The 26,005-nt window shown below is 42.8% G+C and overlaps 3 protein-coding genes across 5 annotated transcripts; all 3 read right to left on the bottom strand.

Annotated features, from left to right (window-relative positions):
- Positions 1-675: 675 nt before the first annotated feature.
- Positions 676-12,015, bottom strand: srp68 (signal recognition particle 68). Its single transcript, XM_079278532.1, has 16 exons — positions 11,879-12,015; positions 11,384-11,450; positions 10,690-10,803; positions 8,895-9,090; positions 8,723-8,805; positions 8,495-8,604; positions 8,220-8,299; positions 7,762-7,902; positions 4,937-5,035; positions 4,704-4,768; positions 4,285-4,438; positions 3,875-3,969; positions 3,608-3,737; positions 3,312-3,387; positions 3,129-3,181; positions 676-2,285 (listed from the first exon to the last, which is right to left on the bottom strand). The coding sequence occupies exons 1-16, from the start codon at positions 11,964-11,966 to the stop codon at positions 2,058-2,060; spliced, it is 1,779 nt and encodes a 592-aa protein (XP_079134658.1). The 5' UTR covers positions 11,967-12,015; the 3' UTR covers positions 676-2,057.
- Positions 12,016-12,789: 774 nt separating this feature from the next.
- Positions 12,790-17,077, bottom strand: polg2 (polymerase (DNA directed), gamma 2, accessory subunit). Of its 2 annotated transcripts, none has more exons than XM_079278015.1 (8): positions 16,246-17,077; positions 15,649-15,754; positions 15,115-15,220; positions 14,436-14,621; positions 13,935-14,072; positions 13,735-13,815; positions 13,440-13,540; positions 12,790-13,345 (listed from the first exon to the last, which is right to left on the bottom strand). In XM_079278015.1, the coding sequence occupies exons 1-8, from the start codon at positions 16,727-16,729 to the stop codon at positions 13,180-13,182; spliced, it is 1,368 nt and encodes a 455-aa protein (XP_079134141.1). In that variant the 5' UTR covers positions 16,730-17,077; the 3' UTR covers positions 12,790-13,179. The 2 variants fall into 2 exon arrangements, with proteins under 2 accessions (XP_079134141.1, XP_079134142.1); XM_079278016.1 differs by having other exon boundaries at positions 13,947-14,072.
- Positions 17,078-17,856: 779 nt separating this feature from the next.
- LOC306784509 (putative ATP-dependent RNA helicase DDX5) lies at positions 17,857-25,877 on the bottom strand. 2 transcript variants are annotated; one of them, XM_079278536.1, is made up of 13 exons: positions 25,757-25,877; positions 24,028-24,226; positions 23,850-23,946; positions 23,597-23,730; positions 23,218-23,283; positions 22,432-22,573; positions 22,147-22,307; positions 21,622-21,794; positions 21,042-21,152; positions 20,819-20,880; positions 20,660-20,719; positions 18,940-19,161; positions 17,857-18,679 (listed from the first exon to the last, which is right to left on the bottom strand). In XM_079278536.1, exons 1-13 carry the CDS (start codon positions 25,795-25,797, stop codon positions 18,222-18,224), a joined length of 1,926 nt encoding a protein of 641 aa, XP_079134662.1. In that variant the 5' UTR covers positions 25,798-25,877; the 3' UTR covers positions 17,857-18,221. The 2 variants fall into 2 exon arrangements, with proteins under 2 accessions (XP_079134662.1, XP_079134663.1); XM_079278537.1 differs by having other exon boundaries at positions 24,028-24,220; positions 25,757-25,828.
- Between the last annotated feature and the right edge of the window lie 128 nt (positions 25,878-26,005).

Raw genomic sequence — 26,005 nt, 5'->3', positions numbered from 1 at the left:
TCTGCATGACAAAGGTACGTGCGTGTAGAACTGTGAAAATGTTAACTTCCAGGTCTTTCACCTTTTCATCTCACAACAGCTAAATAAATGTGAATAAATGAATTAAGTACAATAAATGAATTAAGTAAAAGAAATAGAGAAAATACTTGTTAGTGATACTGTGTCTTATCGGTTCTTTTCCTGCATAAACATCTATCTCCACCTCATCAAATGTCTTTAGCATGTTAAAAAGCAATGAGAGGCAACAATAAGTCCTCAGGGAGAGGCTTTGTGTGTCGATTCATATATTCAAATATACTTGTGACCTTTGATGCCGTAATCTGTAAGACTAATACTGTTTGAGTATCAAACACACCTGTCATTCAATCATAACTCGTATATGCAAAGTAGACCCAAACACATTCACACCCTGCTCAGGCATCCGACGCACTCCAGCTAACACACCCACACCCGAGACAAGAGGACAGTCATTCCTCTTTACTCCCTTCAGACGTTTTTACTTTGTTAAATGTGAGTTTATTTTAAATTAATTCTAACAAAATCACAGATCATGCAACAATGAAAGCGCTTTGTTATCCTCCATCACAGTCCTCTGAATCACAAGGAAGTACGTTGAAATGAATTTTAAGAGAATAGAAGTGAACAAAGAAAGTCAAGAGATCAGTCTTTGGTGCAAATATATTTTAATCATAGGTCTGGAAATTAGATCAAATCATACAGTTTCATCATTTCTCTTTCCACTTATGTTTCCAACAAATATTGATCGGAACGGTTTATTTTCCAGAACTACTCCCAACACTTCCATCTGGATTACTTAACAAAAAACACTGGAAAAACCAGACTGATAGAAATGAGAGCATAACAGTTAACTGTTGGGGTGAAAGTGTGACACTGAACCAATGCTCTAGCTCATGTTCAACCAGCTATCACAGGCAAACAAGGTCCCTTAAGGATCACAGAAAACAAGCGGCTTTGACGTGGACATTATGACAGGCAAACAATATACCTCTAAAGCTTTTTATAGTTACACAATATCCATACACGTCATTGTTGATGAAAACATTTGAGTCCTACTCATGACAAACAGGCGTAGTTGTGTGAATGAATGAAAGGCTGCTAAAAACTCCCTACATTCACTAATGTCGACTGCTCTGCGACATCGATTCTGATGAAATGCAAATAACAATGGCTAAAAAAAAAAAAAAAAGACATATCATGAATTGATTAGTGTGAAGAGCTGCACTGGTGTCGTACGGTCACCAGCGAGCAGGCCCTTTGGTAGAAAACGCGACAGTGAGGGGTGTTAAAAAGTCGAAAACTTCTCTAACATGGCGCTTTTGGTGCCTAATGTCATACAGGACAACATATGCATTATGACCCGTATAGGTTGTAGTTGACAAATAAAAAATGAATGCAAAAGTCAAAAGCAGGAGAAACCAAAGCAGCGGTGGAGGGACGAATTGAATCGCAGCAGAAGTCTTCTGAAAACCATGACGATTGATAAAACAGCTTCAGTTTGTTGAACTCCATTTCGCACTACTTTGTTTTTTTTAAATTAAAGTAGCAGCAATAACAAAACTGCACGCTGTAAGTTTTATGTTAAAGAAACTGACTTAATTACACGAAGGCGCTTACATGACAATGGAAAAGAAACACTACTAATGACAGCCAAGTGGCTTCGTTTGCTCCGACGGGATTGTGAGATTGACAACTTGGCTGTAGCTACAGACACGGTACCCTGTAAAACCTGAAAGACACAGACTCCATAGCTCAAATGAAAGAGGGAGTCCGTATGCTAGGGACCCATGCAGCCTGATGTTTTTACTAAAGGTGGCAGGTGAACTTGGGTCATATTGCTACTTAAAATTGATCAGATCACTTCATCAGAGCTGCAAAACTCCACCCATCTTGCACTTCGGCACAAAAAAAAAAAAAAAAAAAAAAGACAAAAGTAATTTAAATTATTCTAATTAACGACTGACCCAAGTCTGCTTGTTTGTGGTGAACTCGGGACCTCGTGGCTCTCCTGTTGAATCCGAAGCCTCGGGGAGGTTGATTTAGCTGCCAAAGCCAAAGATGCCCTTGATGTAGCCGGTGAGACCCCCCTTGCCCTTCTGCTCCACCTTGTCATCCAGGGGTGGGAAGGCCACATGGTTGAGAGCGAGGTCAAAGAACAGGGGCTTGCAGGGAATTGGCTGGAAGTCGGGAGGGAACTGGACCAAATTGGGCTGCTTCCCCACGAGGGCGGGTTCGAGGCGGAACGTCTCCAGACGGTTGCAGAGGGGCTGCGTGAAGGAGAAGAAGTGCACGCATCCATCAATAACTCAGATATCCAGCATAAAACACCCAAGATTTATCGAGGAGGTCACAAGTCCAGCAACACGTCGCATAAACAACAATAAAGCCGTTCTATGAACTACAAGTGTTGCTGGAGTTTGCCCTCTTAAGACCCATTCACCTTGGAAGTAGTTGAAGTTGTGCCACCAAACTCTCACTTTAACAACATTTGTGGAAGACAACTAAATGGTTTTGGTTTAATTTCGTTAAATTCAAATCACTGACCTGAAACTAATGCCTAGTTCACAAAAATGTTGGAGCCCCTCGACAACAAGCCCCAGCTCACAGGCATATCGGCACTCGAGCGCTACATGTCAACTGTTCAAATGTCGAGAGTCTGTCCGAGAACTACAGCCAATGAGGGCAAGGGACAGGGATTGAGGGGATTCTTGGCCGAGGGGTCACCTGTGCAATAGGAACTGAACTGTATGAGTTACATTTGCAACACGGAGCTGTTGTTGCACCTCCAGAAGAGGAAACAGGCTATAAACAGTAAAAACAGGACATTTTGTGAACACGTGTGCCATCGACAACATCAACAAACAAAAGTTCTGCTGATTGCTTGAACGAAAATATCTCACGCATGCCATCGCATCATTTCCTGTGTGTCAGTCAAGTTGTGTGAAAACCACAATGACTTTAGGATTACAAGACAGTGAGTTGTGTGAACAGTTATCGGACCACTTAGAAAGTAATTTCTCTTTGAAAGAAATAAAAATGCGTTTTTCATGATGAATTTGCCTCGTTCCATGACGAAAGCCAATATTTAGCTCTTGACTTTGTTCTCTTACCGTGTTGTCTTTGACCTGCTGCTGAGAGGGAACTTCAGCGGTCTCATCAGTGTCTGAAACACAAACACATCCTTGAAGGGTTGTACGCAGAACGAGTCAGAACAAAGAGGCCGGACTAAATGGGTTCTCGTACGATTAAAAACAAATGAGTAGAAAACGTGTCAGTTCAAAAGGTGCACTCACCTAAAATAGCAGCAGCTTGAAGAGAGTATTTTTCGGCGTTGACCTCAGCAATGAGCTCCTGAACGTCCGGGAGATCCTGCAGAAGCACAGATACAACAGGGCCAAGTACAGATGGTCACGGGGACTTATTTGACAACATAATCTTTCAAAACCAGAGAAATCGCCGTGGAGTTTATTTCATTTCTAATTTGCTTGTGTTTATGGTCCACACGTGTAAGCTGACCTTTTCATGATGGATTGTAGATTAAATCGCATGGAACTAAGAGATCGTTTGTCTTGTTTTTAATAGGACCAACCTTGAGGCTGTTGTTGAGGTTCTTGGTCTTAGACTGGACCTCCGTGGCATATTTCAGCACCCTCTCATACAGCACTAATGCCTCACTCCACTTCTTCACCAGCACATACGACTGAGCTATGAAGAAACACCTGCGAGGGGTTCAGAGGGGAGGAACACATTAACAACACATGTATAGACAGTGACAACAAAAAGACATGAACACAAGAGGACAGCAACTGCAAGACATTGTGGGCTCAAGGACGTCAAGTTAAGAACTGGGTCTGACCTGTTGGCCTTGTAGACCAGCGTCTTGAGGGACACCTCCTTCTGGAAGGTGTGGTCATCCTCCAGGCCCTGCAGGGTGGAGAGCTCAGCCAGACTCTTGAGAGACGGACGAACAGAGCAAAGTTAGGGAGGTGATGGGGGAAGCGGAAGGTGAGTTAATACTTTGAAAAGGAAGTGACATCGTCTGTCAAACAAGGCCAAGTACACATCGCCCTCACCGTCGACAACACAGATCAAACTAATCAGTAACCAGGAAACTGGCAAATGTCTAAAGTATTATACTAACCGAAATATATGCTGCTGTTATGGACAATAAGGCAGCGACCTATGAGCTAAGAAACACGTTTCTTTATTTCTTCTCAATACACGCAACAGCTTCTGATTGAAAAGATCACAATGTATTGAATGTACCTGCAGGATGATGTCGTAGAGGCGGATGAGATCCTGCGGACGGGGCCCTCTCTTGCTCTCGTCTACTTCGGGTTCCTTCAGTTTGGCCTGCAGAGTATGGGCCATGCTCTCATTCCTCTTCACCAGCGTACACAGCTTGATGTAGGTCAGGTAACTGGGAGAGGAGATCATGTTTATTATTCGATTATGAGGGAGATAAATTCAAGAGAGAAACATCGGAGGGTGGAGAGAATTATTCATGCTTTGGCCTGGATAAAAAGCCAGGTTGGATGTTTCCATTCACATCTCCTACGGGGGTACGTTTAAGAGTTTCTGGGTACCCATTACATGCATCAATTATCAAACCATGTATTCCACATGGCGGGCCGGGACCGTTCAGCACCAATGACGTCACTGTTTCAAGAACACGTTTCTTTTACCTGTGCAGGAACTGCAGGTTGGACACCTTGTTGCTGTCCCCTTCAGAGCCTCTCTCTCGCTGCTTCTACAAAGACAAGCAATATGATTTGAAGGTTTCTCCCATTCTTGTTTTTCTTACGTCTTAACTTAGCTAGTAAGCTGTAAATTAAACTAATGATGTAACTGTTAGCAAAAATCTAGGTCAAAAATACAAACATCCCTCTCCAACTTTTTGACCGGCAGTATATCTTACCGCCTCACTCTTGAGCTCCTCTCTCACAGCCTGGATGGTGTCTCTGCACTCGGCCAGCAGGGTCTCATAAAGATGCTCTTTGGTCTCCTCGTTAGCCGTCTGCACAACACAAACAACAATTAAGATTTATTTACCAGATCTGATTAGTTAATCCCTAACGGTCTAAACACATGCGTGGTGCAGTCAGTGCCGTATATGTAGCCGTGGTGCAATTCTGTTACAGTGAAACGACAAAAGGTGCAGAAAGATTTACGGTAGAAAAAGAAATCATGAAACAACTTGACAGTAAACTGAACTGTAGCCTGCATAAAGGAACCGGGTCAAATGTGATCCCCTATAGAGAGCCAAAGTCCCGCCCGTTCCAGTGTCCCCCATGGGACCTTATTTCAGAAAGAAATATGTTCAATAGTTGTCATTTTTATCCTGTTTGACTTGTGGCATGAATTACATGTTTGCCAAGTTAAAATCCAATTTTGCACATCTCTTTATCAGCAGGGAAGCGCATGAACGCGCAAGACCCGTTTTTGTGCGAGTAAGTCTCGTTGGCCGAAACACACGGCCATCGTAGCTTCAGCGAAAAACGTCACTAACACGACTTTTAGGTGTGTAGTCTTTCTTGTTATTTTCACACTATTATACCTCAAAAGTGATCTTTTAAATTGACAGATCATATGCATAAATCATGGCTCAATTCAATCGAGATCAAAAAATGATGTGTCTCTTGCCGTGGACTACCGTGCGTATTGTTAAAATAAAAAAGTTAACCATGCGAACGCAACTATTTCATCCGTTTAGAAGTCGTTGTGGTTTGATGCAAAGAGCAACAGTTTCAGCAGGTATGTGACTGTGGCAAACTGGGGGAAAGGCACAGGTATGTGGCCCGGCAGGCCACCGGTACATTCCTGCACACAACTCATCTGCAATCATCCCACTCTGGAGCTTCAGGGTTCAAATCTTTGCGAGTGACAGGATTGTTCTTCACTCGACACACTTGTATACAACAGGCCTGTGTTACTCTACGATAGCCTCCAATGTCTACAGGACATATGTTCATATTTAAAGAAAGAAGGCCATGTTGGTTTCGTGTAAATGTAAGATGAAATGTGGCTACAGTATCTTTTTTTTCATTTTAACTCAAGTAAGTCATTTGACACCTTTAGGGATGACATTACTGTCACTTATTCACCTTAAAAAAACTCAAGCAACACAGTGGAAGAATGTTACGAGAAAATTCCTCGCAGTGAGAATGGACAGGTCGTACGGCTCTCATCCACCCAGGAGGCTGATGTTATTTAGTGCAACTTACTCGTGCCAACACCCTGGCAACGCCTAGCATGACCGGCTCAACCCGTCGAGCATCCTCTCTTGTTCAGCTGGGGGGGGGGGGGGGGGGGCTGGACTGATAGACCGATTAGAGTAGGGAGGAGTGGACGGAGCTCTTCCACTAGGACTGACGTATGGCCCAATATGGTGTTTCCTGTCCCCAGTCGTTTGTGTGAATTACTCTCGACTTTCTATTGAGCAACATGGGACAAATGGCACCCAACATTGCTAATCTTACAACATTCATTCCGCCACTTAAAGACAGTTGATGAGGACTTTATATTATAATATAAATGATACAAAAAAAACTGCAATAATTCAGCTTCCCACACGTTCAGTTACAACCACTATTGGCTTACAAATGGACTGTAACGCTACAGTTGAGTCCCAAACGGGCCCATTTGGAACTGAAGGTGTTGAGAAATGATAATATCAATCGGTCCACAGAGACCTGCTGGGTGTCGCCCTGTATTCATGTGTGGGCTGAAATGCACAGAATGCAGTCGTGCAATGAGAGAGGCTGCATGCCGCAGACCTGAGTGGATGTGGGCGTGACAGGTATGTCTGCAGGGTGTGCTGAGCCTTCAGGCATAAGGACACAGAAATGAGCTGAGGTGGCCGTGAGGTGACAGAAGAGACCCTAAAGAGGAGCGGGCCACCTACTGGAAGTTGTAGGAACTACGCGGACTGTTCTGCTAAAACTTAGGCCATACACCCATTGAGACATTTCTATTGCGATTCTTTGAGGGAGTTCAAAGTAGTTGCAAGCGTATTTTTTAACACAATTCTTATTCACTTCATACATTTCAAAGAACCTGTAAATTTGTTTCATACACTTTAATTGGGTTGCTGTTATTAAATAAAAAAGAAACTAGCCACCCTCTCAAAGCCACAGAGATGCTCCCATGTGAAGAGCTCTTCCCACAATCCCATAGGTGAACCCGCTGACAAGCCTAACAGGGACAGAGGCACTCCTCCCCAAAACACTCCAGTAAAACCCACCACAAAGCCCCAAACAAGTACCCAACAGACAGGAAACAAACAAAAAAAAAGGGACAAACTGCTCTTTCCTCCCAAAAAAAACCTTCACTGGCAGCTATGTAAAAAAAAAATCAGCAACACTTCTACAAGTCAAACCATATCAGCGGTCATTAGTCTGCCGAAGGACGAATCAACACACCAACAAATACTGAGCCATCCTACCAACAAGGCCAAGTTACACTAACGCTAATTCATCCGTGACAAAACGTAGCAATCGATTCCGGTTTCATGTTTTCTGGCATCTAAGGTCCATACAGTCGTATATTTTGAGAAGCATGTGGATAATTTACAGCACACGTACCCTCGAATCATTTGGGCTTTAGACCATAAGAACACTTTAAGCATGTATTTTTAAGCGCTGGCATGTGAGGATATTAAGAGCTGCTAACAGCAACACCTTCACATCGAGTGCAGGGCAGTTTGTTTTGATCCCTTACAAAGCAGGAACTAAATATACTGACCTGAGCGATAGCGGCTTCATTGTCTGCCAGACCCAACAGGAAGATGCGGGCCTTGTCGATCTTGACGGGCACCGTCCTCCCTCGCCACTCCACTTCGCTCATGGTGGCTGCCTGCTTGGTTCTTGCCTGAGTGATCAGAGCCTGAGGAGAAGTAAAAAATAAAAATAAAAAATGAATGTATGAAACGTTTTTATAAAAAAACATAAGATTGTCTGTCCAATAGGAGCTAAGACGTCTTAGGATTTCATCACTGAATAGTCAATCTTGTTTAATTATTTATATACACACACACACACACACACACACACACGCACAAACTTTTTTTTTTATTGAAAATAAAGTTGAGGAGCAAATGTGTGAGTTGGCTGGACCGTGACATGATATTAGGCATCACCGATATAAGAAAGATGACTGATGATACAAGAACATAAACTAATGTTCAACTCCTGTTTGTTCACCTCTAGTTTCTCAGCCATCATGCCTCCTCCTCCTCCAGTCAGTCTCATCTGCATCAAGTCATTGATGGCGTTCTGGTCACCTGTAATCAGATAGAAAAATAAGATCAAGTCACATGGTGTGTGTGCGTGTGTGTGTGTGTGTGTGTGTGTGTGTGTGTGTGTGTGTGTTGGAGAAGAAAGTGATACGTCTCTGGATTCCTAAAAAAAGTCTAAGACGGGCAGCAGCTGTGTTGAGAGGGATCAGTTTTCCCCATACGTGCGTTTGCGTTACTCACCGATGTTGTAAGCACAGTAGCGGATGTTGGGTGATATCTCGTCCACACGCTGGCGATACAGAACTGCCAGCTCCTCTGTGAACGCACTGGCCAGCTTCTCATAGATGGTCCTGACAAGACCAAAATTGGGTTGTTTAGAAATTCCCAAAAGTCATAAAGATTCAAACATGTCAAACAGACACTTATCCTGCCAAAGTATTAAGGAACTGCAGCGCTGTTAAAACTCACTTGCACTTGTTGAAGGCCTCCATGGCGAGCTTCCACTCCTGTAGTTCAAACTCCACCATACCAGTCAGGTATGCAGTGTAGGCCTGAAATGCAATACACACGCCATTATTCATTTCAAATGATAAATTCTGTGTCCCTTAAAGCAGGTTGAAGGCGACTCTGTACCGTGTACCTGCGCCTCAAGTTTGGTCTTGGCGTCGACGCGCGGGCTCTCGCAGAGCTTCTCCAGTTTCTCGCTGTGCTTGGCAGCCTTGCGTAGTCGTGCCAGCAGGTGGAAGCGCTTGCGTGGCTCCGTGTTAGCCTCCTGCTTCAGCTGCATGGCGTAACTCCACGCACGCTCGGCCTCCATCAAAACCAGCAACAGATACCTGGAGAAGGGAAGGTCCGTGCATCAGTTCCTTGGACGCACATTTTCACAATTTATATCCGAAGTTGACAGTCAGCAATTTATCTTGGAAACAAACATGCTTTCACTGTTAGCTAGACAACTAGGGCTGGGCGATAAATCGATTTAATCGATTAATTCGAATGTGTGCTTTAAGGCGATGTGTTTTATTGAAAATCGAGAAAATCGCCCCCACCCCTCCCCCCCGTTGGGTTCCCGTAGTAGAGTGCGCGCGCATTGTTTACAAACTAAAACAATGTCACCGCCGCCGCCGCCGCCACCTCACAACAACAACCCAGCATTTTGGAGACATTCACCAACTGTACTCCGCATGAGAAGAAGAGTGCCCGGTGGAAAGCCATCACGGATGCAGTCGCGATGTATATCGCAAAAGATATGGTGCCCATATACACCGTGGAAAAGCCGGGGTTTATTCACCGTCTCAAAGCTTTGGACCCCAGGTACGTGCTACCAAGCCGTAAACATTTTTCTGACGTTGCCTTGCCTCGGCTGTACAATAGTACACGCCAAAGGATCTCTGCGGAGCTGGAGGGGATGTCATTCTACTCCGCAACAACTGACCTGTGGTCCAGCAGGTTGACCCAGACACCGATCCACTTGACTGGTGGAAGCGTCACCAACTTAACTTTCCAAGGCTAAGTACTTTAGCAAAGAAATACCTCTCTGTGCCAGCTACAAGTGCCCCCTCTGAGAGGCTTTTCAGTGTGTGGGGGGGGGGGGCATTGTTACATGCCACCGTGCATGCCTGAAGCCAGAGGTAGTAGACAGGCTTGTCTTCCTGGCAAAAAATATTTAGAAAAAACATGCACTACTGTTTAATACTGTTGGTTATGTTGTGAATGCACTTGATTTTGTTTACATGCACTTATTTACTGTGCAAAATATGTTATGTTGATGTTAGATCAGATGTTGCACTTTTGAAAATGTGAATGTTAAAGGGTCATATACATTTTATTTCATGCTGTGTTTGTATCAGTGTATTCAGTTAGAAAAGCTTGCTGTAAAAAGTTACATTTGCACAGTTGTTTACAATGGAAGGCTACTATTTAATGCCATTTAATGTTATGTTTAATTTAATTTTATATTTAAATGATTCAGGCAAACAAAAGAGTGACCAAATACTTTTTGTATACTACAGGCACCTTTCTACAATGTTCAGGTTTTGTTTGCACTTTATTTTTATCAACCTACTTGGGAAAATCATCACAAAATAAAAGAAAAAAATGTTTTCAACAGCTTCTGTCATCTGCAAAAAATTTTGGGGGAAAAAAATCGATTTAAATCGTGAATCGGATTTTTTGTAAAAAAATCGGAGATTTTTTTTTTAGGCCATATCGCCCAGCCCTATAGACAACCTTTTTCAACATAACACAAAGCATTAAGCTACAAAAGGTTGAGAACCTCTTATGTAGATAAGACACATTTTGATAGGAAGGGGACAAACTGCTGTGTGATGTGCAATCATTATCCTGCATCAAACACGGGGTTTGTGTGTCTAACCTATATTTACTGTATACCAGGCAGTTAACCGGACATGAAGGTCAGACTTTCCATTCCTCACCTGCTGTCAGAAAGCATTTCGACAGTTATTTTCTTCCCAATGAACTTGTGTCGGTTGCCCATCCTGAAACCAAGAGTCTTGCGCAGGCGACGCAGTCTACGGGAGCAGTAACCCCTGCACACAGGTACACAAAGATGTTTACATTACATTAAATGAATAACACATACGTGCACATTTCCATCTCGGTTTTTCTCAATGGACACAACAACCACACAGTCAATTTTCACAAATACAATTCCAGGATTTCTTTGAAAAAATATCCTAAATCGAGGAAGATTTGGTATTTTCTTTCTTGATTTATTAATTGAGCTAAAAGTAGTGACGGTAGAATATGTGTATTAGACTGCAGATTGTACAAGTGCGGTAATCTAATTAGTATTAAGAGACATTTGTACACCAGTCTCATGTGAGCCATATGGTAGCAGAGGTTTCCATGCAAACGGTTTATTCTCAGTGCAGAAAACAAGGATTTGGTCTCCAGAATGAAAACAGTAATTAAGAGAACAAATGTCACTAATAGAAATTGAACATCTGTTTATATAAAAAGTTAACGGATATGGCCAACGAAGGGCTTGTGCTCATTGAAAAACTGCGCACCACTTTGTGAAAAGCAACACACTACTCGACAGTTCACCACAGACATCCACACAGCTAATGCACTATTATGGGGGAAGTATGACTGAGCACAGCTCACCGGTATCTCTGGTAGTCTCCGTGTCTGAGACCATGCTGCTGCTGGGACTCCTTGATTATTTGCAAAACTGCGAATCAATGTTAAGGGACAACCTTCTCTTTATCATCACACACGGTAGTACATTTGTCATTCATATTAAAGTATGTCAGCCATGCTAGCACTGGACTTACACACCCAGAAAGTGTGACTGTGGTGCTGTGATATGTTGCAGAAACAGCAACGTAAGTTAGCTGCTAGTGAACACGTCTATGGCAGCACAGTTACTGACATGCTTGGCTTATTTACCGTCTTTGAGTTTGAGATAAGCCAAATGAATATGCTTTTCAGCAGAGCCACTGACAGCCTGCTTCAATATGACACGTAGCCTAATAACGCGAGCTAACGTTATACTAGAACAGAGCTAGCTAGCGAGCTACCTGCGGCTTCTGAGCCCGACACAGATAAACTGCAGCAAAAACAAAACCACCGCTACACGTCTGGTGCTGTAAAGGATACTTTCGAGTCCAAGTCCTCCATCCGATGACTTTCCTTTGTTTTCATCCGTGGAGGACAATTTAGCGTCGTTTTGCTTGTCTGAGGCCATCTCTAAATGCTAACAGCTAAGCGGCGCATACACATGCTCAGTAAGCGGTAGGACCAGGGACCAATGACGGCAAAGGGAGGGGCGAAGCTACCGCCAAACCTCGCGAGATTTAGCGGATGTGTGTGCCCCAGTCAGACCGTGGCGCGTGTTATTGGCTCAAAACTGTGCAGCGTTGCCTCCACAGGAAAATAATCGACATAGCTCCCAAAAAGAAGTAAATCATTTTTGATTGAAGCATATAAATTAACGGCTGCTACTGAAATATAACTAAATCCCCAATATATTACATATCACAGAGCACTGATAAGCAGCATATCTATAATAGATAGGCTACTTTATTCATCCCCAGGGGGACATTTGTAATGAAGTAAAACTCTGTCATAACGGAATACAGCAAAAGAGGAAATCAAGAGCGAAAGTAATTATGAAATATTAACCCACTATTCCGCATTATACATATGATGAACTGTCTGGAGTGACTATAAAGTCCCTGTTGCATAGAGTTTATAGATATATATGAAATATGATGAAGATCATGTAATATGATCGAACGCTCATGAAAAGCTACAAAATGGACTCTGAGGAGAGACCGCTTTTCCAGGGTCAAGAACGATCTTTGAACCTCAAGAGAAGCATTGATTCACAAGTGGCACATTAATAACAAACTAATGTACGACAACGAACAGGGAGCACAAGGACAATAACAAACAGACAAACAAAAAAATCTGATACTTAACAGACACTGTGCATTTTAATACAGAGTGAGACAGAAACCTGAGCAAACACTGATCCCAATCCTCCTCCAATCATGTAAATACCACCCTGTTGAATTCAGACAGTGAGACATGCACTGAGCCACATCTTTGCCTTGGAAGTACTGAGGGAGACTGTAGGGTGAGTGGAAGTCCTCAAGTCATACCGAATAAAAAACTGGGGGTACATGCACCTTGGGTAAGTCCACATGAACTTACACACATCTTCCTTTTCACATGTCACAAAAAAACGTTTCTTAGCCTTTTAAAAAACGAGGTACAGAATTACCACCAATCAGCAAAATTCACCTAAACACACTGAGGTCACACTGAGCCAAAAGTAATTCTGGAAAAGAATAATTTCCATTCAATGCTATGCTCTGAAGAAATATTCCTCACCAGGAAGGGATGCAGCACAATATTTAGACTTTTGCTTTTAGTTGCCAAAACAAAAAGTCCATTCAGATGTTGTCGGCAGCAGAAATGTATCTGGAGAGAAAGTTCTTGATCTCAGAGATGTGCTTGGTCTCTCTGATGGTGGTGTCTCTGCTGCGGACTTGGAGGAGGCCGCTCTCCAGCGTGTTCTCACTGATCACCACAGTGAACAGCACTCCCATCTCGTCATACCTACAACGCATCGTCACAGAGACACACAATCAGTCTACAGCAAGAGATAATTCGCTCCTAATGAGGAAGTTTGCAACACTGAATTGCACTTTACTTTGCGTTCAGCTGCGCCATTGGCGTTGGCAGAGTTTCGAGATACCCAGGCCACGCAGGGATCTTAGCCTCCATAAACTCCTGCAGCAGCCCGTCACAAACCTACAAAACAATCGACTGTCACTGTCGCCTAAACTGCGAACAAGTTCAACTAAATTACTTTGGTGCGGATTCTATCACAGTCACTTGAATTATCCTTTTCACAGAGCACATGACTTTTTACATATGTATTCACAGATTCAATCAAGATTAGAAACATCTATTTAATCATTGATGTTTACAGATGTGTTTCTTACCTGCCTCAGCTCCATAGTGGCTCCCCTGCCGATGTCTAAAGCCACTTTGACCGGCGCCAACACTGGGTGCAGCTTCAGGACCTGAAATCAACAGCGAACCAAAACCAGTGACAAAAGGATCACATCACAAAAGAAAGGGGAAGTGTCAAGTGAGACAGTGGAATACAGTATATCATCGTGTTTAACACGTGGGTCATCACCTTTCTCCTCACCAGCTTCTGCTTGCTGTCTTGTTTCATGAGCTGCTGGAGTGAGTTGGACAGAAAGGCCTTCACACCGCGGTCCAGGTTCCCGCTTACCGAGACGACGTGGGGAACCAACTTACGACCATCTCGAAACTGAAATTGCGTTTAGAAACTGCATGTGGTCATCATGAAGAAAGGCAACAACAGCAGTGAATAGGTGCTTGTGTATATGATCTTTGAAACATCAACGGCTTCATCTACTCAATCCTTTCATCCTTTATGCCTGTGCTTTTCCTGACGTGTCAAAATGTCTTCTGTGAAAAAAGGCCCATCAGGGAAATTTCAGATTTTGTTGTTAGGGCCACATAATTTGGGGAACCGGTTTTGCTGACTGCTAGCTTCGATGTAACTTTTTGGCAATGGCAGCCTGAAGGGGTAAAAAACTGAATGCAGACATAGCGAGTATGCAAACAACAAAAAAAAAGACAGTGTCCACATGAAGACAAGCAGACTGACCTGTAGTTTGGAACGGACTCCTTTGTGTGTCTGCAGCAGCTCGGCGTGTCCTCTGCTCCACAACGTCTCCAGGGGCTCCTGCCCCCACGGGAAGCTGTAGCTGATCCTCACACCGCGAGACGCCGCCCCCTCGAGTTCCTCCACTGGGACGTCACTACTGCTGAAGTCTGATGGAGACCGGGCGAACTGGAAAGACATGGGTTGGCCTGATTTCATGTGACGGAAGTTATGTTAATGTAGTAATAATTTAAAGATACACTGCTCAACTTCGACCCAAATCTCCTATCTACCGGTAGTCTCCCTCTGGGGAGAAATGTTGTGTTTGGGCCCTCCAGCAATATCAGGGAGTGTATCTTCAAGCAATAGAAATAAGTATCAATGATGGAAAGTCTTTAGATTAGACTGCTCATTTAATGTAAATAGCCCATGAAAACAACCATTTTTGTGCTCCAGTTAGCGCTGCACAATACATGCAAGTAATACACTGTGAAAACCACCTTGTGGTTATAAATATATTGTAATCCAAGTAAAATCTGCAAAACACAAGAATATTTTCTACATACTGTTTTCACCATGTGAAAGCTGTGTGTGTATCTGAGTGATCATGGGGATCTGTTCAGCTTACATTCAGTGCTCTGAAATACTTGTGAAATATTTCCTCTTATTTAACAACACTAACTTTCCTCCACCACTTCAGTCTCTGTCTCGCCCAGTGATCCAGCCAGTGGGAAGAGGTCCGAGGAGAGCAGAACCACACCAGAGACGTCTGGGTCACCTCAGCTGGGCTGGCAGAAACAGAACCATTACATTATAATTACAGTAGCACTACACATTCTTTTTTTAGGCGTTTACTGTATTTAAATAGCACTAATTTGTTATGAAATACAAAGCACAAATGTCTACTATCTCAGAAAAATGGGGCCAGCTCGCCCTGCAGTGGTTAAATAATGAACAGCGTACAACAACTTAAATGCAAACAGTTATTGATATCATTCATATCCATCAAAATGGCCACAAAAAAAAAACTAAAAAGCTCCATGTCACACACAGGTGGTATTAACATAAAATCATCAAGCAACAATAAGTACAAAGGGGGAAAATGTATTTGCACGAGTTCCATAATTTCATATGGAGAAGCTGTAGTGAGAGAATAAGCTTTTTCACAAGTGTGCGTCTACACATGCGGACGGAGGGACAGTAGATGAAGCCTCACCAACCAGAGCCATCCGAGGGCTGGAAACACAGACCAGACTCAGCCAGGCCAAAGGGTAGCTTCCTGTTCACCAGCTCCAACGAGGGCACAAATTGCTCCAACGCACCTGAGAACAAACGAGACTTACTAGCTGTTAATTTTGCATACAATTAATTCTAATTTTGTACTTCCAGCATAGAAGATAATTAGGTGACAAACATTGTTTCATTTGACTGTTTTGCTACAAGTTGAGGATAGGTGCCATCAGTCATGTTCCAAAGAGAGATGCGCTATCCTTTTGTCCCTCTGAAGAATGTGGCTCTAAGCAGTGGTTCACAGACTGACATCATCTAAGGTACAAACCCAAGTACCCAGAAAGTCCTAATCTTAACCCTTAACCTAAATATAATATTTGATAGGTGGAGATTGAACTAGGATAGACTCAACCAAGGCCAAGAAAGTCCCTTAAGACTACCAATTATTCATCATTTCACTGTATCATTTTTTCTGTGGTCTATATATAATCAGCATACAGTATAGTAGTGCAAGTACTCGTGCAAACACATCAATGTTACAACAATCAAACAGTGAGTCCCTCTGGAATATGCAGCACTCTACCTTGTAGAAAGTCTGTCCTCAGAGAGGGGGACCTGTGAATGAGCGCCTGTACCTCCTGGACGAGCTGCTCCTTGCTCAGTTCTTGCTGTTCAAGAATGTGTTTTAAATAGTCAGACTCAACAATCATCAGCTGTCCCCGTCCATCTGCTGCTGCGTCCTTGCTGCTGCTCAGAGTGTTTATCCCAAACACCTGAGCCGAGGAGCTGGTCACAGAGTGCCACCACTGCTCCAGCAGGTTTCTCCTCAGCTCCGTGCCCAGAGGCCCATAGACGCAGCTCATGCCCCGCTGAAACAGCTCGGTGTTCGTCTGACCGGGTGAGACAAAGTGTCTGTCCACACAGAGCTGCAGCAGAGTGCTGACCCGATCCAAGTCCTCACTTGACGACGTGCTGCAGTGTCTCCTGGAGTGTTGCAGAGCCAGTGCTGCAATGCATGGTGGGGTTTTTAATGTGCATAGGACGTTTCTGACACAGCAAGATAACATGACGAAAAGCTTGAGAGAAGTAAAGCCAAAGATTGTCTATTGAAGTGATGACTCCTCATGAGTAAAGTCCAAGTGAACCCTAAATGCTAATGTCAAATAAACTGTTAGCTAGGCATTAATCGAGCAAGCAATAATTAAACAAAAATAGAGTCAAATGTTTCTGTTGAACACAAAAACACGAGCTCAGTGAGAGGTGACTTCATCATCTGCCTGTTGAGCGTTGGTCGCATACCGTCACTAGTTCACGGTATTAATGCTACATGGCTACAATACGTAAATGCTGGAGCATACCGGTACATTTAACACAGAATGCACTCGCCTAGCACTTTTTTTGTCACACAGTTAATGTTCAATGATGATGGCCGGTGGACAACTGTTTGAATTCACACAGGAGTTACATGTGATTTACGACCCGGAAGTGATATATTTACATCCGGGTTACAAATGCTTCAGTCAGGTGTATGGCAATGTGATGCATTCAGTGTCATTCTGAAAGAACCAAACTTATAATACAGTCGGTGTATTGTTCACTGAAAAAACAAATCACAATTGTTGTACTATAACAGCATTGTTTTTCATAATTTTGATAAAAAATGAACACCAAAAATGTTCCAAGTGAGCTCAATAAACAAACTACGACTTATACAAGTTTTAGAAGCCTCGTCTCTTTTGTCTACAGTAAAATGCTGGCGAGGAAATATATTTGTTTGCTTCGTAGGATCAATATATTTTAGGACTCATTTAAAAGTAGAGTTAAAGTAAAACTGCAACCAGACAACTAAATATAAACCAATAAACAGTTAATTAAGGACATGACTTCAGTGTCCACATGGTAACTGCAGCCCTAAACTAAAGTGGTCATTTTATAATTTCATGATGCGTAATAATGTGCTTAGCTTAAATTGCTGTGCTGCATTGTTTCATATGTCTGCTCAATATCGGTATACTAATGCAAAGTGTAATTTTCTTTCATCCTCTCTGTGCAACCTCTAAGATGACATCACAAATGTGTTCCGGCTGATGAATGAAGCAACACCGATACTGCCATGTTCACATGTGTGTGGTTTACAGTCACCAGGATCAGTTCTATAATTCATTCTTAATTCCACACAAACACAACACACGGGTCCAATTTTCTTATTTTATTCAAAAGGGTCTCACGCACCCTTTTTAGGATTCATAACATCACTTTAAAACATACCACTAACTGAAAACACTGCATTACCGAGTAAAAATAAATTACTGAGGAATGTAACCCAAATAAAACAGTCAAGGAAAAAGTGCGGCAATCATAATTGCACTAGGAGACCCGTCTATGACTCCATTTAATGCTCTGGGTTTACGGAATAATTCCAACCCTGCTGTAAGCAAAACAAAGTTAAACAGTACAAAGGATAATAATAATAATAATAATAATAATAAGCATCACACTGTAAGATTTCAAGACTAAACCAAAATCATGTTGGTTCCATGTATTGTGCGTATATCATATTTACTGTGGGAAGGGTGGTGGCATGGGGTAGGGCACCATTGGTGGTGGAGGTGGTGGCTGTTGGGCCTGTGGTGGTGGTGGCTGAGAGTTGAATGGGAATGGTGGGTGGTTCATACCATTCTGACCGGCCCTCTGCATGGCCCCAAACTGAGGGGGCCCCTGGAAGCTTTGGTTACCAAAGGCACCCACCTGATTTGCCGGAGCACCAAAATTACCCTGTCCATTGCTGTTGCTGTAATTGTTGCTACCATAGCTACCACTCGAGTCACCACTGTTACCACCATAGCTGCCACCATTTTGAGCCTTATTGCCACCAAAGGCACTCTTCGGCCCATTGCCAAACCCTCTATCGCTGTCCCTGTCCCTGTAGCTACTCCCGCCAAAGTTGCTCCTCCCGCCCCCAGAATACCTATCCCGACGGTCATCCTTGTAGCCACCTCTTCCCCCCCTACCACGACCTGCATGAGACGAAGACAGGACAGGGACAAAAGGGGAAAACATTACGTGAAGCGGTCTAAAAAAAAAAAGGGTCTTTTGAGACAAGTCAAAGATGATATAATTTCATTTAACAGGTGGATATAAGCTCCTAATAAAGCAGCATACAATATGAATCAGTAATATAAATAGACAAATTAATCAGGACGGGTCTTGACTACTAATAGCTATACTAGTCCTTCCTTAAAAAGCATTATTAATGTAAACAAGTGTCGGATTTTACCTCCTCTGTCCTCTGACATCTGGATGAGCTTGGGGTTAATGGCCTGATTGGCCTCGCGGAGCACAGAGATCAGGTCACTGGCCTGTTTCATGTTGTTGGGGGTGAAGAAGGTGTAGGCTGTGCCCGTTTTTTGACTTCGGGCTGTGCGTCCAATGCGATGGATATAATCCTCGGAGGAGTTAGGGTAGTCATAATTGATGACAAATTTCACATCCTCCACATCTGTGAAAGTGTTGCAGTGTGGCAAAACAAAACATGGAGGCCACACAGGATTTTGCACACCACAACAGCCAGATCAAAGGGAAAAGTTAGCAACTGTGGAGGCTGGGGGAAGAAAATGGTCATTCGGCTGTGGAGGGAAAACATGTTAAAAACAACATAAGATTGTGCATACATCTACTCCATGGGAATACTACTGTGGGAAGAGAGAAACGATGCACACTCCAATTGCTTACCATAATCAAAAAGATCCAAACGACATTCACTCTCCCTTTTGTTAAACAAGGGAGAAAAAAAAATGGATTTAAGTCTTACCATAAAGGAGTATGCATTCACTAGTCCTTTCCCAATGCAGCGAAATCCCCCACAAATTGTCAAGTGACATCCAGGAGCTTCTACGCAGTCGGGCCACGATATGCACTGGGGCCTCCTCATGTGCCAATATAGGACCATTCAGGGGTACATTTTTGCAGGTCCGTTTTTCCCAGTACACTCTCAAAAGAAGCTTGATATTAAAGGCCGCACTGCACGTCTTGCCAAGACAAAATAGACCAAGTGCTAATTTGAACAGGGGCCCCTTCCCCCCCAAAAAAAAAAGAAAAAGAAAAAAAAAAAAAATGCAAAAGGCCCAAGACATGAACCTCGTGGGACCCCTCACCGAGCACGGCACAATTCCCCCCACCCACTTCATCAGTCTCATCAAGGCAAGATCTTCCAAGAAGCCAGTGTTCACTTGAGAAAATGTCTCTCGTTGGCAGGTCTCGACATGACTTTAAAACGCAGGCGAGGGAGGAACTTTGGTTTGAGTTGTCTCACTCTCTTTCTCCTCTCACTAGATGTTCCCACTACCCCCTAAAACACATGTGCCAGGTCTCATCAATTTTCAGAGACAGATAAAAGATTTCAAACTGCTCTCTCCATTTCAAGAAATCCAGCACTTTGACGGGAAAAGAAAACAACTGAAAGCTTAAGACAGGCTCTCAAGCACCCATGCTACGCGATACAAGCTCCGAAAGGTAACAATTGTTCCAAATCTCAAACAAGTGACTTGCAATACAGCGCTCTCTAACACAACAGCATGCAAGGCAAAAGTCACAACATCAAGCATATCTTTCTTTTTTTTTCTTTTTTTAAATGTTTGAGTTGGAAACAGCTGGATGGCGTTTGTCAGGTGAAATCCATGGACAGAGAACAGATGTGTGTGTATTTCACCAACATAGAGCAAAAGGCTTAGCCACGCAGCCTTTTGAAGTTCACTGGCACACAAGAGCTTTCACCTCTCTAGGCCCACTGGGTGGCAAGCCAGTTGAGCACTTCCAATATGTCATCCTTCTCCCTCTCGAGGCCTGGGACTGTCATGCCTAGCGCCTGCCACAAAGACTCCACCTTAAGGTGAGAAAAACTCAGAAAATGCATAGAAAAGTTAAAGAAAGCAAAACCACTTTCTTTAAAGTAAGTGTAACACTGATAAGAAAGTGGTGATACTCAATGGCATACTGACCCAAGCCACGGGAGGCTACATCTGTAGCGATGAGGATTGGAGCTTTGCCATATCTGAACTCTGAAGGGAGATGGACGGGATTTAATTCAGTTACAGAGCAGCCTGTGATGGTTAAATATTTTAAAATCGTAACTTGCGATGTGATTTATCAAATCTAACCATTAAGGACCCAGTCCCTCTCCTGCTGGCTCTTGTCTCCATGAATTCCCATTGCTGGCCACCTGTGACAGACAGATTGAACATTAAACACTAATGCAACAACAAGTAGGAGCAATAAGGAGAAAATTTTTTAACGTAGCCTCAATTTTAACTTTCGAGATGAACATAAGAGTTAAAATAAGGAAAAGACACACTCTGAGGGGAGGAACGAGGAGATCCTTACCCATCTCTTCTCATCCTCCTGGTGATCTCATCACAACGCCTTTTGGTCTCCACAAAAATAATGGTCTTGTTCTCCTTTTCACTCATTATCTCCTCCAGCAGACGGATCAGTCTAACGAGGCAAAGAGGACGTTGAGACAAAACTTAGTTGACAAAATGCTAAATTGTCTTGACAAAAATAGTCCGTCACTTCAACAGACCTTCAGGGTTCAACGTTAATGTTATTGCCCCCGATAGAGATTACTGTATTTATTTGCAGGTATAAAATAACAACAAAGACTAAAGTTAATTGTCTCATGTTATTTAAGGAAATGAATCAGAACACTGCTTAGCTACCTCCATCATCAGCTATGGAAAAAACTATGCATTTAATTATCCTTTAGTTGCTGCATTTACAAGCCACATGTGGCATTTTAATTGTCCTAGGCAATCGTACAGGCCTTATTGTTGATCCTGTTTTGAGATTAAATACACAATCTGTTCTACTTGAGTAGGTTTGACTGATACAAAGTTGCCCCCCCCCCCCAATCACATCAGTTGACTGACCGATGCTGATAAAGAGGTTGGAATCATCGACTCACTTGTCCTCCTTCTCCATGTCATTGCAAACATCAACTATCTGCAGGATGTTGTGGTTGGCACTGAGCTGCAGCGCGCCAATGTTGATCTGGACGTAGTCCTTCAGGAAGTCCTCAGCCAGCTGGCGAACTTCCTTAGGCCAGGTGGCGCTCCACATCAGGGTCTGACGGTCTGGCTGGGGAGGACAAAAAGGAGGACCTCAACCCTATTTTGCAGCTTCAAATGAAATGTAACCCTCATATGTAATTGTTAACACGTTTAAAGATGTACCAGTCTAATATTTAGTATCAGTTAATCTGGGCGAGTTCTGAAGAATGAGTATTGATCACAGGCTGTTTGGTCAACTTGTGTGGGTATGAATTGAATTCCTCTCTCTGGAGAACTTTGTTTTTAACTCTATTTTATTTGGGTACTGGGCAAAATATTTCTCATACACTTGTTTGTGATGTGACAATTTACTTGACTCTGAGATTGTCTCAATAATAATGTCAATTGTGTGCCAAGTGAAAGAAAACAACACAACATACCCGAATTTGTTCCACTATCTTGCGGATCTGAGGTTCAAATCCCATGTCCAGCATGCGGTCTGCTTCATCCAGCACCAGATAGGTACAACGACGCAAATTAGTCTTTCCACACTCAAGGAAGTCAATGAGACGACCCGGAGTAGCAATGCAGATCTCAACCCCTAAAAGACAGGGAAAACATAGTATTATATATTTAACCTTAAAGCCATAAAACAAATCCCTAATGGCAAAGTTGAATGAATTGAGTAATCTATTTAAATAGCGAGAACAACAAAGTAAGCATACCTCTCTCAAGGTCCCTGATTTGGGGTCCTTTGGGGGCACCCCCGTAGATGCAGGTGCTCTTGAGACGGGAGGCCCTGCCGTATTCAGCAGCCACTTGTTGCACCTGCTGAGCCAGCTCACGGGTTGGCGCCAGCACCAAGCACTAAAGAAAGATGGATATAAATGATCAGAATCAATATTTGTGTATTGCATCCTTAACATTAAATAAATAAATTGAATAGGTAAGCCTCATGCATACTGGGCTGTTACAACTACTTTTGTGTTCATCCATTCATGGAGGACAATCTTTAGACAGAGAGAAGTAACTTTAACACAACCAAGAAAGAATAGTCAGTGTAGACCAAGACCACAACTGCCCCATTTCTACTGGCTCTGTATAGCATGCCAAGCTGTAAACTCAGGTAATATATCTGGCCCCTCCCAAGAGGGAGATAACCCTGCTGATACCATAACATTATGGCACTGCGTGGACAACTTATTCACCGAAGAGAAAAGTATTCTTGCAGCCAGGTGAAACACAAGGCATACACAAAGTTAGTTAACATTAAAGATATAAGAGTCACCTTCCGTTTTTTTATTTGTTTCTTGGGGCACACAGTATTGAATTCTGTCTAATTAGTGATATACAGATTGATACATGGATCAATATGATATGAAGCCTGGGCATCATCGGGGCCTCTAGTTTTCCTGTTCTTCCAAAATAGTAATAAAACAAAAGGGCTGTCAATAGCATCCGGCACTAATAAGAGGCCACACATTCGGACAAATCATTTCAAGCGTACTTACAATAGGTCCATCTCCGTGCTCCAAGAATGGCTGATGTTGGATGTGCACAATTGCAGGCAGAAGGTACTAAAAGAAAGAAAAACAAAAAAAGGACTGACTTTAAATATATACCTCAAATCACAGTGCACATGTATCAGTGTTCCTGGTAGTCATTACCTTCCACAACATAGGAGGATTTATTTCTTCCCTCAGCCGTTGCAGTATTATCTCAAATGTCTGTTTCTGTATTCACATTAATCTGTTCGATCTTGAGCCAATCACTCTTGGCAAAAGTGTTATGTCTTAATTACCAAAAGGCGACAACAAATTAACCTCATATGGGTGCTGGGTAGAAAAGCTCTGAAAAAAAAAAATCATAATTAAAAAGTACTTCACTTACTGCTAGGGTTTTCCCAGAACCAGTTTGAGCGATGCCAACCATGTCTTTGCCACTCAGGGCCACTGGCCACCCCTGAGACTGAATTGGAGTTGGATCAGTCCAGTTCTGTTTGCCAATAACTTCCATGACGTAGCCTGCAAAAGTAAGATGATGCAAGTTGAACTATCAACTTTAAAACTTCTGTCAATGACTCAAGTAGTGGGTAAAGAAATATTTGTGATTTTTGTGTGGTGGCGCTTTCGTCTCTACTCACTTGGAAATGCAGCTTCGTGGAATTGTATAATTGGTTTGGGGATATCTCTGCCTTTGACCGTAACTTCTTTGTTTCTTCGGTACAGTTCAACCTCTTGCTGCAATTGAAGAACACCGTCAATACACATACTCGCAAGACCACATGAATAAAAACTAATTTCACGAGAAGTGAATCTTACAGGTGGTCTGCGAGTTGCATCTGGATGTTCCTGGTAGAAGTTCTTTTGAAACTTTGGAAGCTCGTCAAGGTTCCAGTGCTTCTTTCGCAGCCTCTCACCAGGGTTGCCAAACTTCCCCGGAGGAGGTCCGCTCCTATTACCACCACCACTACCACCACCACCACCACCACCACCAAAACGAGGAGGTCCTCCACTATACCTTGTGTAAAAGAGCAGGACACATATGGTTAGTACTACACAGCCAGTAAAAATAAAACCTAATGATCACCATGTATCATCAGGATCACCTCAGCTTGTTCTTCGAGGCCTTGGTATGGTTTGAAAGACAAAATGAGGATATTGCGTGATAGGTAGCATAGGGTTTGGTGTTAGACGTCCACACCAGAAGGTAACATGGGTGGAAAAAGTTCAAAATCAGCGGAACCGGAAGGTCCGATTATTGAATTAATGCGACAGAAACACGGAGAGTCATGTTTGGAATGTCTTCCATACTGGTCAGAAGAGTTTGGGTTTCCAGAAAATGGCTCATTAAGTGCCGCTAAACTTAAAATGTTACGAGGGGATTTAGAAGGTAAACTGAAAGAAATGAATAGTGGCAAAAAGGTTCCACATTCAATTCATATATTAATCAATTTCCTGCATTTTACTACTGTATTTTATTTCTTACACTGTTTAAAAAAAAAGAAGTTTTAATGCAATGAATGTTCTTAATTGTTTTTAAATCTCATTTTCTTTTGCCTTATGTTTTGATGCTTTTAATGGTTTTATGTGAAGCACTTTGAATTACCTTGTTGTTGAAATGTGCTATACAAATAAACTTGCCTTGCCTTGCCGTTAGAGCTATCTACACACAAAAAAGAATCAGTCTCTTGTCAGTCCTCCAAATGTATGGACATGCAGTACTAAATCAAAGACATTTTCCTCCCAAATTGTCTAGCACCACATAAAAAAATCACACAAAATGGATAGGGGCTATAATTTAGTGAACAGCTTTAAATACCATCTGTGTATGAGGGCACAATCCTCCAAGCAGAAAAAGAGTTTATACCCACGAGGCAAACATGGAACTGAATACTATTTGCTTTTTAAACACTGAGCATCTCTGGCATAAAAACAGTCGCTTATTAGTTTGCTATCAAGCAAACAAGTGTACAAAGTGTTGATATAGACAAATCCAACACTGTGCACAGTCCCAAGTCTAAATGTATAGCTCTTGATTATTGCCGTATAGGTAAACACTAGGGCTCATGATAAACTGTCATATTACTGAATGGAGACAGATTTAACGTTATATACACGATACAACGAGAACATTATGGGGCTGAGCTTCACCTCCTGTAGGAAGCATGACATGGTTATTAGGGTCGTTAGAAAACTAACTCGTTACAAATAAATTGCACGTTTGCGGATCTTCGTCTGAAATGTGCATCCGAAAGAAGAGACAACGCTGCGTCACATGACAACAACCAGGCCGACACAGAGCTGTCATTAGCTGCCATTTTACCTCCAATAGGCAGGGAAACGCAAAACATTACAGATACGCCAGAGCAAGAACGTTTAAACGCATAAAAACAGCGTTTCTCTTTTTAATACACGACTGCAGCTAAATAACTAGTGGCGATATAAACTAACGTTACAAGACAACGGTCTTGTTATGAGAGCGCGGCCAAGACAGCTAAGCTGTTCATCTTAACGTCAAACGTTCACCCAGAGCTGACCCTTCGCTTACCCTCTATCTCTGCCACGATCTCGGTCTGAAAATCCAGGCATTGTGCAGCAGACTACTGTGGTAGAAGCAGACTTTGTAGAAATCCCTGTACCCGGTCAACAACACAATTAATCTAAGAGCTAAAGTCGGCACAGGCAAAATAAAAAGAAAATGCGGCAGACAAAAATCTGTCTAGAGAGACGGATGTGAGGTCAGACTGGCGGATAACATTGTATCAATGCGCGTCACACAACTGGCACACCCGTGGTA

The sequence above is a fragment of the Melanostigma gelatinosum genome, assembly GCF_949748355.1.
Source record: "Melanostigma gelatinosum genome assembly, chromosome: 11".
Taxonomy (NCBI): domain Eukaryota; kingdom Metazoa; phylum Chordata; class Actinopteri; order Perciformes; family Zoarcidae; genus Melanostigma; species Melanostigma gelatinosum.
This window is presented reverse-complemented; position numbering and strand designations above follow the sequence as displayed.

Coding starts and splice junctions, on each gene's coding strand:
- srp68 (XM_079278532.1), bottom strand. CDS start 11,966: ATGGCCTCAGACAAGCAAAACGACGCTAAATTGTCCTCCACGGATGAA. Junction 4,769..4,936: donor AGGAGCTCAAGAGTGAGGCG/GTAAGATATACT, acceptor TTGTCTTTGTAG/AAGCAGCGAGAGAGAGGCTC. Junction 3,738..3,874: donor CTGGTCTACAAGGCCAACAG/GTCAGACCCAGT, acceptor AACCCCTCGCAG/GTGTTTCTTCATAGCTCAGT.
- polg2 (XM_079278015.1), bottom strand. CDS start 16,729: ATGTTATCTTGCTGTGTCAGAAACGTCCTATGCACATTAAAAACCCCA. Junction 15,755..16,245: donor GAGGACAGACTTTCTACAAG/GTAGAGTGCTGC, acceptor GTTTGTTCTCAG/GTGCGTTGGAGCAATTTGTG. Junction 13,541..13,734: donor CCACTATGGAGCTGAGGCAG/GTAAGAAACACA, acceptor ATTGTTTTGTAG/GTTTGTGACGGGCTGCTGCA.
- LOC306784509 (XM_079278536.1), bottom strand. CDS start 25,797: ATGCCTGGATTTTCAGACCGAGATCGTGGCAGAGATAGAGG. Junction 24,227..25,756: donor GATCGTGGCAGAGATAGAGG/GTAAGCGAAGGG, acceptor CTTTTACACAAG/GTATAGTGGAGGACCTCCTC. Junction 20,720..20,818: donor GAGGGACTGGGTCCTTAATG/GTTAGATTTGAT, acceptor ATCTCCCTTCAG/AGTTCAGATATGGCAAAGCT.